The following is a 12,092-nucleotide window of genomic DNA, read 5'->3' on the forward strand; positions in this document are numbered from 1 at the left end:
TTGGGGAGGAAAAGGGACACAATTTCAACCTATGCGCCGGTATTTGTAGCATTAAAATTCGTGCAAAAAAAACTTATGCGCGTGGGTGTACAGATTACGGAGTAAAAGATGATCGAATTGTTCACCTGCGGGTATGGGGATCATACATACATATATACATACATACATAACCCCCATTTCAAAAAGGCAGCAAACTGTTATTTCGAATTTATCACCCAAAAAATCGATACTGTTTCGCCCTTTTCCGATGAAAACTGAACTTTCCGCGTGAAATTGACTGCCCCTCGGCAATGTTTGCTCGTCAGCGTTCTGGCAATTTCGGAACTCAAACTGCATTTTGATGTCGCGAAGAAGGGCAGCACCGCTCGAATGACTAATCGATGGGGATTGATTCGAAATTGAGCGCGAAAGAGTTCGCGAGCGGCGTGATATCACATTAGATATTAATAAAGATTGATGACGATGATGATGGAGGAGGGGAGCGTTTTTTTTTCTCAAGAAAGCTGAGAAAGAAAGGAGTTTGTTTTCATTAGCTGCGATATGGGGGTAAGGGGCGAACTTTTCAACAAGCTTTCGTAGTGGAGTGAAAAATGGAAAATGATAAAAAATTAAGCATCCGATGTTTTCGCCGAGGCTAGTTTGCTGCTGCTGCTGCTGCGAGAGAATGTTGTGAAAAGTGGCGGAAAAATTGCAATTATGTACATATTTATGAGTTGAGGAGAAAGAGGTGGAGTGATGTGGAATGTTTAAAGTTTTTCAGCGAAATAGATTGGGAATTTTTGCGCTGTCGTGGCCGTTGTTTGGAGCAAGTTTTATTAAAATTGTTTGTATTTGTTGCGCTGGCGATAGTTGAAGAAACTTCTGAATAAAAACACGTCCGGCTCGAAATTGGGCTATTTTCCTTCCCTATTGATAACAGATCACTTGTAAATTTTATGTTGTTTGTTCTTTTTCTTTCAGGATATTTTGATTATGATTTTAGTAAGTAAATGTGTGTAGGTTATCTAAGTAGTCAAAAACTGAGGGCCATGAAACTTTCAAGTCTTAGTGATAGAATATTCATTTAGATTTACATGTGAAAGATTAATCGTTAGTTGTATGTAGAAACGTTGTACCTAAAAATAACTTGCTTTTCATTAATTACTTTTCGAAACAACTTTTTTTTTGTCTTGTTTGAAGATAAAAAAAATTCGCCTCAATTAATTGAGAATTCTAGTGATTATAATCAAAGAGTAAAGTAATTTCTCAATGACTTGTTCAAGTGTCAGCACCCTTTTCCCATTTCCTAATTGGACCATTACTGCCGTAACAAAGCAAAGTGACGCAAGCGCCAAATTGATAAAATAGTGTTTTTGAGCAAGCAAAGTGCAATACGGAAAAAAATTAAAAAGTATATCGAACAATGTCGCTTACGCTTACGTGTGCACCCAACTATTACCACTTGTCACCAGCAGCAGTAGGCTGTGGAGGCGGAGACGAACTTTCCAAAGTAGTTACAATTGTCACCTCATAACAGCATTTGTCATAGACAAGTGAACGCATTACTTCACATTTTTTCCCCTAGAGTGTTAAACTTAGTGTTCAGATCAGGTCTGTGGCGCCACCACATCGTTGAGCAAGCCTTCCAGATGTTATAAATATTCATTTATTCAGGTGAGCCACCATTCTTCAGTGATAAAAATCAATACGGACAGAGCAAGTGCTTTGGGTTTTGTACATTTGTTTCAATTATTATTCATGAACCAAATACGATATACATCTATCTGTGTTCGGTTTGTCCCCAGCCCCTCAGGGATTTCAGCAGTTAATTGGACCAGGGTGGATCTGTTTTCGGTCACATTTTGGTTTGGCAAATGAAAGCACGTTTGAAATTGTGTATCGAATTGGATTTCGAACTCGAACAGCTATTCGACAAACTCAAGTGGATGGCAGATTTATTCAAAGATAATTGGATGCAATCTGGGGGAGCTCATTGAAAAAGATCCAATAGAGAAGTCAAAATTAATTTTCCAGTGAACTGAACTGATAAAATTGCGATTGTTTGAATTGAATAAAGCGAAACTAGCAGTGCATGAACTCACTTAATTGCAATTAAATACTGTTGCAAAAATTGTCATCTTCCATAATTGGGTCAACCAAGTGATAAAACCCCAATCTGCACGGGCCGAAATTATGGTCGTTACCAAACCTGAATATTGCGGGAACCACCCACGACGCCCACATAGCAAGCAAAATGACACATTCACTCCCAAATAGATAAAAAAAAATCCTCAACGGAAATCACCCATCAATCCCAATTTGATGAATTTTTAATTAACCTCAATTTTTCAACCCCCCTTCTTCCTTCCACAGACCCGTCCAAGCGGGGCCCGCTCAAGTTTGGTGACAGGTGCGAGAGCACCACTGAGTGTGGCTTCGCCGGATCCGTCTGCGATGCGACCCTGCGCACATGTCAGTGTACTTCCGACCTGCCGGCGACGAACCACATCGACAAGTGCGGGAAAAGTAAGTATACACACTCACGTGCGAACGGTTCAGTTATTTTGCCTCTCGAGGGAGTCATAAAGTAGAGGGAAAACACGGAAAAATCTTCTTTTGGGTTTCAGTTTCAGTTTCAACAAGTCCTGCCCGTAGCATCGTTGCTCAGAAGGCACGTCGTCGGGAGGCTTAAACACTGTTGAATTTAATTGATTAAAATATCACGATCAATTTTCTCCGCAAACTCTTTCAGCACATCTGAATTACTCACATAAACTAGTTCGATGCTGATAAGATTTGTTTTCTTTCCGTCGTAAAATGTTCACCAAAAGTGCTTCATGCTAAAATTAAGTTGTCGGCGCGTGTGTTTTAAGGTTACGTCCTACATGTTTTTTTTAGAGTTAATTTTCATCGGTAGATGTCACTATCTCAACCAATCAGGTAATGTTTACATTTTCCCAACCAATCAGGAATCAGGATTTTTACGACATAGATGTCTCTGCAATCGGGTCACTCAATTTTGACAAGTATTTCAAGGCACTCACCAACCGTTGACAGATCTCTTTAAGGATGTCTACACCCTTACCAAAAATCATGATTGATCATGAAACAACCATAAAAATGGTTATATGGGTTGAACTGAAAAATTCGTATGAAAAGTGGGATTTGGAACTCAAAAAGTCATGATTTTTGGTAAGGGTGTGGCCAATCCTTGTTTTCATCACTCACCGACCAGTTGCAATCGAGGATAGGAGCACAGATAATCAGACACTGAAGTCGACTTTATTTGATAAATTTTAAATTTATGTTAATGAAAATATTTTTTTGATAAATTTTTAATTTTAAATTTATAAAACGTCGTTTTATCCGTGAAATGACGTTCAAGGCAACGTCAACTCGCATTGACGTCTCTTTTTGGGTAGAAAGGAAAAAAAACCCGGTGGGGTAATTTAAACCGACAAAAGCGTGGCCACGGCCACACCTCGTCCAGGGTTGTTGGATCGTTCCAGCAAGGAAGGTGCTGGCAAGCGGAGCCTCGTGTGTATCAATATTACCACACAAACACAATCCAAAATTTCCACTTTATATCTATTTCATATCTACTCTACTCCATTCTATAACATATTTACTATTTACTTATTCAAAAATCATATTAATCATTTTTCCACAATAATTATTGTATATCTTCAACCATAAAAACCTCTTCTAACCTTACGCCCAAAAATAACATATCCAAACAAAACCTAAAACCCCCTAATACAAAAATCCTCCTCCCCAATTACATCACAAAAACCCCATCCCCATACCCTACCCCACTTACCAAAAACAATACACAAACACACAACATCCCCAACCATTTACCAAACTAATTAAACAATCCCACCTACTTCATAAAACCACCACACCAAACACTACATCCCTAAATAATAAAAAATTCAACCACTCACCTCAATTTAGCACCTCTTATGTCTTCTATAATTCTTCATCCAACACCATATATATTAATTACTGCACTTATTTATTCTATGCACCCAACCATCCATATTTTATATATAAATCCAATAAAAAAAACATCTAATAAACATTAATCCACAAAACAAACATCTAATCCATACTCACTAACATCCAACATTCAAACTAAAAATATATCATTACTACAATTTTTATATTTGCACATTCCCTTATTTACTTACTTATCAATCATAATCCGCCCAAACTCATTCTTTTTATATACTTGATCTCTCTCTTAGATGTTTCCACTAACACCCACAAAAAATATTGAATCTTATTTATTTTTTTTGGAAAAAAAAAATCCAGTAGCTGCTCAGAATGATTCTTTTCATTAAAATAAACCAAAAATGCCGCCAACAACAATATATTTCTAGCATCAGGTCTCAGGCAAATCTTCCCAGCAGGTGTCTTATTTAAATCCTCTGAAATGTCTTCCGCAAATGGAGTACCCGCAGTCGAGCAGTTTTTGACAGTTCGCTCGATAAGAAATACATTGTAGAAAAAAGCAAAAACTGCTCGAATGGAAATGCTCCATTGTAATTTGGCCAATGAACTTACAGATCATCATAATTTTAATTTAAATCTACAATTTGAGGCGGTTAAACAAATATGTGAGCTCAACCATGTTGTTGAGAATCCTTAAGAGCGAGTTCACGAACAGGGCATAGCCCATTGTTTGGGACGTCGTGGAGCTCACCATATAGTTTCGAGGAAGCATGGTACATTTTACCACATTTACGTTTACAAGAATGCATGTTTTTGAGTCAAACAAACCAACTTCTATGGTACCCCGTGGTTTAAATGTGTTGGTAAATTTTCGACCTGAAAGCCTTCTATGAACAGCTGTTTTTAGACATAAAAGTTCAAATTTAGAAACTAATTTTGTTGTTTTGTGTCTATTCTAACTGAAACCAATAAAAAATATCCAAATATTGTGCAAAAACATTGCTAAAATCACTTCCTAATTCACCCATGTGTCCCGATTTGCACCGGATAATGGTACACATTTAATTTAATTTTAACTAACAAAACAAAAATTATAGAAAAAAATATTTTCGTCCTTTCGATTTTGCGCCCTTTTCGTCATGTTACTCCCCATAATTTTGACACTAGACACCAAAACTTTGGTACTTTTTAGGCTTCAGTGACATTGTATGCAGATGACAGCCGTAGCATCCCCGTGGTTTGAACTCTCAAAACCAGCAAAGTTGTCGTACAGATAAGAAAAATCCGGCATCAAAAAATTACGTAAATATCACTTGAGTTGCCAAAACATGACACAGGGTTGCCAGATTAACGTTTAGACGCATTGGAAAAGTCTTTCGATGATAAATACAACAAAGGGTCGGGTTATGGATCCGGATAAAATAACGTTAATATCGGTTAGGTCATAGGGTTGCCAGATCTTCAAACTTTTAAAATCGTTTGGAATGTCTTTCGTTATCCAAATATAAGTGAGATCCGGTTTAAAAAGTACATCAATATATCATAACTAACACAGAAAAAAAAATCAATTCCGGAATTCGTGAATTGTGTTCATGATTTTAAGAACCACGAAAGAATTTATTCATGAGTACGGTAAATTTACACTTCAAACGTGAATAAATTACTTCTTGGTTCTCAAATTCATGAACATAATTCACTATTTCTGGAATTGAATTTTTTTCCGTGTAAGATAAGTTTTTTTTTCAAAAAATTTCACCCATAAAAAGTAGATCCAATACTGAAATATTGAATCTGTGCCTTCAAAGTTTCAGCCAACAAGGTTCGTCAGTAAGGAAGGTATTTTGCTGATGTAAGCCACTCAATGTGATGAAATATTTTAATGAACGAATGAATACAATATCGTGGTAATTCACACATCAGAGATTCATTTTCTTGCAATCAGGCACTATTCTACCATGTGACTCTCGGTTTTCTATTCTGGGTGCACGAAAAAAAAATATAAAGGCTTTTGCAAAGTTGAAGCTCAATCGCACTCCAACCAAATATGTGAATCTCAAGCCGGTGTTATGTGAACTCGAACGCCGGAATTCAAGAGCAGCTCGGCTCTCCAATAAAGTTTCCCGTTCAAGAGGATGTCCGGCTTCTGCTGGACTGGTGCTTTTGTCGAATCGACAAATGAAAAGCTGAGAAATATGTTTGCACGATTTGTGCCCGGGCGTCCCGGTCGGCGTCAGCAGGACTGTAAATTTATCTTTATAATTAAATTCTGCCAGAAACGTTATTACGATTTCAACAGTTTGCGCCTTGTTTGGGTTCGTCGCTGGAAGGGCTGTTGATTTTGGGGTGGGAGGACTTAAATCAACACATTTTCCTTTGTGAGGGGAGAAATCTTTGACTTTGCATAAGCTGATATCAATTTTTGGTTTGAAGAAGCTGTCAAAATATTCATTTTTTTAGAACTTGAACTTTTTGACGAATCATTAAAATTTATCACCAAAATAATTTCACGTTCCGGAACAGTCCTTGTTACTTCAGCCATCTTAGCATAAAATTACAATCTCATTACTCACCAGCTTGCATTACGTCGCGTTGCTAAAAGCACCGATTAATCAACCCGATTCGGACTGCCACGACGGCGCTGAAGACGATCATCGCCTTCATAATCGCGCTCGATTTCACTCCTTCAAAGGACACCCTTGCTCTTGGGCTGATGGTGTTCCGGAAAATTGCTTAACCCGAGGCAGCTCAGTGAATCGTTCTGCGGTAGATTTTTGAAAGGGCGTATGTGAATTTGCTCGAATTAATTTTTCAAGAATCCCCTGAAGCTATACCATTCATTGGAATCTTGGAAATTTTCACCCTTTTCAAAAACCACCACTCGCTGAACCTATGTTCTGTCTTGCTCCGAGGGCACAGCCATCTAGTAACACGAGTAGATCTCCGCAATGCAGACAGCTGGTGCTCGGGCTGCTAAAATGCACTTCCTGAAAGCACAACACAGTGCGGTTCAGCGCCGCAACCAGCAATCGTCTGGGCCACCACACATCGTGAAGTTTGTGCAAATACGGTTCACACGTGATGGTTGGTGGGCTCCCCGTGACGGAATAACGCTTAAGCGTCCAAAGTTTGAGCTTGAGGAATTTCCTACACCCAAATCTATCATTACTGCAAATCGATGTAATATAAAGGTTATGTATGACATTGAATTGCAACCACCCGTGAAGCCCAGTCGTCCAAACGTTTGCTTCACAGAATCACTACGTGGCACGGCGGTAAGGCATTAGACTCTCATTCAATGTGCTTTGGTTCGAATCTCGGTGTACGTGCTGTTACTTTTTTCTGAATGAATACTTTTTCAAGGGCTAATAGTACATCGCTTTCAAATTTGGTAGGATATTTCGAAGAATTTCGCCAAAAAATATTCTTAAAAATGTAATTTATCGAACTGTGCCCTTAGCTTCGCCGCATGATGCATGCCACAATATCTGCAGCAAGCTCGCAGTGATCTTCGTTTTCAGTCCCCTCGCAGTGGTCCGCAATGCGCTGCATAGTTTCACGATACTCACTGGATGCATCGTCAGCGGAGCGCAAAAATCCCTCCTTGTCGAAGCGCTGCCCGTCGGAATAGTGAATCTTCTGCAACATGCAGCTATAGTAACACTTGGTAATCCGCGTTTCCGGAGTCATTAACGACTGCAGCATTTCGACGTCCTCCTCGGACGCACCCTCCTGGTCGCGACAGGCTGCTTCGTCCCGTGTAATCTGTTTAAAGCATTGTGTGAATTTCCTGACTTGAATCAAAATTCCTAGTATGAATACCTTAACTTGAGCTAGGGTTACAGCTGGTAGTAGAAATATTACTAAACTGAACTTCATTTTTGCGACTGCTTGGCTGATACTGAAATAACAAATTCCGCTGCAAAATATTTATAGCTTGTGTCGGTCATCGTTCTGAACAAATAATAATTTGCACTATCAAAATGATCTTTTACAGTAAAGCAAATACAAGATTCTGACAAACTGATCAATATTGCGTTGGACGTGGCAATGTATCATACAAACTCACAATCTCTGATTAATCTTTATTACAACTTAATAATGGTTCCGAGCTTGCTCGTTCACAGCAAATGTCGATTTTTTACAAAGTTGTTTTGCTTATTCAGAAATTTGCAGCAATCATTGGTTTGGATGCACAAAGCCAGTTTACCAATGTTTAATTTTCTCCACAGCATGAGAAAATATATCTTATTTGCAAAAATCGTTCTCACTCTGCTTAACGGAACCTTACAAATTTTAGCATTTCTGACAAGATTAAGACAATTCTGTTCAATCAAACTGAATATAGCAAAAACCAATAATTCAAAAGTGTGTTGGGCGCGTTTTTAAATAACGTAACGCAAAATTTGGGGGCATCTCTCGCCTTCGTGCCACGTTTCCCATACAAATTGAGATTTACTTGTTTAAAGCGTAACGAAGTCACCCCTCTAACCAAGTTTCCTGCCTTTCTGAAAAGGGATCATCCATAAACCACGAAAACACTTGGTTGAAATCTCAGACCCCACCCCACTCGTGGACTATTTTCATGGAAAATATTATTTTTTTGTGTGGAGCGTGGACAATCGTTAAACACCGCCCCCCCCCCCCCCCCACGTCCTTAACAGCTATCACCAGTTGACTATACTAATCATTTTTTTCGGTAACTTCATAGCCGGCCTACGAATATGGTATTGATTGAGCTCATGTGGCTATCCATTGGCAGCCATCTTTACCGCGCATCAGCAACGAAGAATGGGATTTGGAAGATGGGAAGTTGCTTCACTTTTTAAGGGGATAAGGGAAATTCTCCACCGTATCCCTACGTAATTTTTGCTTGAAGTTGGACGGTTTTTGGGTAGGTGTAAGGTCTAGGATACACTCTAAGCAAGCGAACTAAACATTGCTCGGTCATTGTGCAAAAAAAAACTAATAAATAAAAGCTCAACGGACACGTAAGGGACAACGATTTCGTTGCATATCTGTGGTACATAGTACGTTAAGGTTGCATCACGTCTTGATTGAGTATACACTTCAGAAAAATTTTCACTTTAACACAAGTTCAGCATTTCGAGTGCTGCCTTTTTTAAAAAATTCTTTGTCCAAATTTTAAAAGTGATTTCATTTTGTCTGTGTTGATTTCTCTTTGTTTAACAAACCATCCAACAAAGTATGATTACAACACTGTTGCTGCCAGTATTTGTAATAATTTCCATTCATCCTTTGTTAAATAACGAATTCCTGAAACCGATTTGGCAAATAATATCATCAAATTACACACAATTGATTCCCCCATCCATTTGTCGTAATTCCCTCCATACATCAGCAAAATTATACAACATTCTTACCTACCGAACCATCACAACAATTCACGGCGAGCCCAGTGTTGCCATCGTGACTGTGACCTGGAACGTTCTCGTATGACTAATGGCAGAACCATTCGCGAATGCACCACCACTACTTATATATCCGCGCTCACTGCCCAATAGCGATAACATCATTAAAGTGATAAATGAACCGTAATAACGGATTAATGGGACGGCCACTCGAGGGGCACGGGGCTGGTGGGACAGCGGTGAACCAACATGGTCCAGCATCCCGACATGATTGTAATCGTCACGTCGAAACGTGCGGTGCAGGCACAGAGAAACAAACTCAAACTCGAATAAACGAAAATAAACGTGTAAAATGACACATAACGATGGTGGCGCCATCAATGTTGATTGCGGCTCTTTGTGGTGCTACAGCTTGTTGGAGTTTGTTTTAAATTAAATTTGAAGTGATTTGCACTGAAATTAAAACTATGTTCACGTCTCATTGTCTATGGTGTAGGGGTGGGATGGTCATTTTAAGGATAACGAAGCTAGGGAAAAAAATGTTATTGAAAATCCTAGAAATTTATTTAAAAAAATTCGGTGTTATGTTTCGAAAAAATAAATAAAAATATTATATAAATAACCCTACAACTCAGCTTGAGGATTTGTGAGAGATATTGGGGACAGATAAAAATAGTATCATGTGTTGTGCAGACGGGCTCCATATTCCTCTTGTTGTCAACAGTGATGGAACAAATCTGTGGGTTGTATTGTTTGTTTTCATATGTTTCTCACCCTAAAGCTCATGTAACCAGCAGTGAGGATTGTAAAAAATAAACATGATTGCACGGAAAAAAATCTTCTGTGAATAATACTATTTCAAAATTTGGAAAGTGTTTTCAAATTGTTTGCGGTTAAACAGCGGTCGACCCCTCGGTGCGCGGCCGGTCTATCTAAGTGAGCGTCTTTGGCGACGTTTTCGTGCTGTTTTGCCGTTGAGGAGGAAGAAGAAGAAGAGAAACAATAAACGTCAGTCAGAAGGAGTCTTTTCAAGAGCGAACAACGTGTTTTTATTTTCCTCTTGCGCTCGTGCGCGAATCCACCGGAAAGATTCCCTGCGGTGTGGCCTCCCGGTTCGGACGCCGGAACAGGTTCTGCAACATCGTAATACAGTCCGCTACATTTGGTCCTTCGCGCGTCGGATATGGAACCAGAACAGAAGGCCCTCACCTCGGAGCGTGACGTCATTCTCGCGCAGGTGAAGGAGGAACTGTCCACCGCGAAAACAATCAAGGCCCGCAATCCGTCCCTCGGCGAAGTGGCGGAACGGCGGGACAAACTCACCGAACTTGCTCGGTGTTTCGAAGCCGTTCAAACCGCGATTGAGGAGGCTACACCCAACCTGGAGGAGGAGTTCAACAACCGACTTCAGTTCGAAGAAGCGTACTATCGAGCAAAGGATTTGTACGCTGAGTGTCTGGAGGACAACAAGTCCGGCGCCGGTGGGAGTAACCGGCAGAAGTACAATGATCTGTGGGACGCCGTCAGGATCATTCAGGAAACACAGCAGCAGATTCTCCAAATGCAGTGCCAGAACCGGCCGCCGCTGGCGCCACCGGCGGGGAGTCAGGTGTCGAATTCGGAACCCCAAAGCGTCGCGGAGGCGCTGAAGGTGTTTGCCAAGCCTGCCGAAGAGAAGTTGCATGCGTGCCGCACGGCCGGCTGCCAGCAACGACACCACACAATGCTATGCTTGCAGCAGCAGCAGATTCAGGAACCGGAAGAGACGGATCGCGACCGACCTGCAACACAACCGGAGAGAACGGAGGTCTCGTCGGTCTCCGCGAACGCAACACAATCGAGGACTATCAAACACAATCCCTCATCGGTGGCACTACCACCTAACGAGATCGTCTGCCAGGAAGAAGAGGACGAAGAATCGCAACAGGTGCGAGGTCTCGTCAACAACAACAGCGGATCACAAGTATCCCACATCACGGAGGAATCGGTCAAGCGCTTTGGGATGCAGTGCACGAATGCCTCCGAGGCCAACGGAGATATCGTCGGGACCACGCCCGGCGCAGACACGCGGGTGATGCCTTCGCGTTTCAACGGTGAAACCAAGCTCACCACGCAAGCCTACGTTTTGGGAGGCCTGATGGCGGCCTTGCCGAGTCAGCGCTTCAGCGTAGCAGATGGACAGGTCAAGAATCTACAAAGAATCCTCGTGGCACAGCGTTTCATCTTCGGATGGATGGTGGCGAGGAAAATCTGGAAGCCGTGTCGGACACGCACTCCCAAAATGGTTCTCAACGTCGCCCAGGAACTCGACATCAATCGCTCCTTGCGGTTGTCCTGGGAGGACCAGGAGATTCTCGGTAGAAAGCGCCTGCGGGCCACCAAAGGCGGGTTCCAACGTGAATCCAACTTCACAGAGGAAATCATCGCGATCAAACTCCGGGTCGTTCACGACGGCTGCTACGCCACGACGACCGGGATCTCGCGAAACAATCTGGATCGACCAAACACGAAGGTATGCAAGAAAATCCGAACGTTCAACTGTGTTCGTCCGGCGAACAAGTACAAGTACACGAAAGGAAAGCAGGTTCGCGAGAAGCGCTTGTCGCTGATTGAAGTGTGCCGACAGCGATCTCGAGTCATACGGTCCCTCTACAACCTGCGACCGGAGAAGTGTTCCGGTTCAAGCACCCTAGGGATGCAGTTCGCGAGGCTGGCCAGATCAAGCCGGACTGGTTCGGAACGTGACGATGCGACGAGGAAAGCACGAGTACCATCGCTCGGTGCAGG

At 41.4% G+C, this 12,092-nt stretch overlaps 2 protein-coding genes across 8 annotated transcripts in view; one reads left to right on the top strand and one right to left on the bottom strand.

Annotated features, from left to right (window-relative positions):
- LOC120424276 (uncharacterized) overlaps positions 1–12,092 on the top strand; it is a 120,125-nt gene that overhangs the window by 43,237 nt on the left and 64,796 nt on the right. For 6 of the 7 annotated variants that reach the window (XM_052706469.1, XM_052706470.1, XM_052706472.1 and 3 more), the window contains exons 3-4: positions 961–981; positions 2,353–2,505. In XM_052706469.1, coding sequence (XP_052562429.1) covers positions 961–981; positions 2,353–2,505 — 174 coding nt within the window. The remainder of the gene's footprint in view (positions 1–960; positions 982–2,352; positions 2,506–12,092) is intronic. The other variant, XM_052706473.1, reaches the window with a different exon arrangement.
- Positions 7,351–7,897, bottom strand: LOC128092520 (general odorant-binding protein 19d-like). The gene is made up of 2 exons (XM_052706476.1): positions 7,756–7,897; positions 7,351–7,698 (listed from the first exon to the last, which is right to left on the bottom strand). The coding sequence occupies exons 1-2, from the start codon at positions 7,810–7,812 to the stop codon at positions 7,390–7,392; spliced, it is 366 nt and encodes a 121-aa protein (XP_052562436.1). The 5' UTR covers positions 7,813–7,897; the 3' UTR covers positions 7,351–7,389.

Source organism: Culex pipiens, chromosome 1 (genome assembly GCF_016801865.2).
Source record: "Culex pipiens pallens isolate TS chromosome 1, TS_CPP_V2, whole genome shotgun sequence".
NCBI classification, from domain to species: Eukaryota; Metazoa; Arthropoda; class Insecta; order Diptera; family Culicidae; genus Culex; species Culex pipiens.

What these genes read in the sequence shown, in the direction of transcription:
- LOC128092520 (XM_052706476.1), bottom strand. Translation starts at nt 7,812, where the DNA reads ATGAAGTTCAGTTTAGTAATATTTCTACTACCAGCTGTAACCCTAGCT. An exon ending in TAACCCTAGCTCAAGTTAAG is followed by an intron (nt 7,699 to 7,755) that starts GTATTCATACTA and finishes TGCTTTAAACAG; the next exon opens with ATTACACGGGACGAAGCAGC.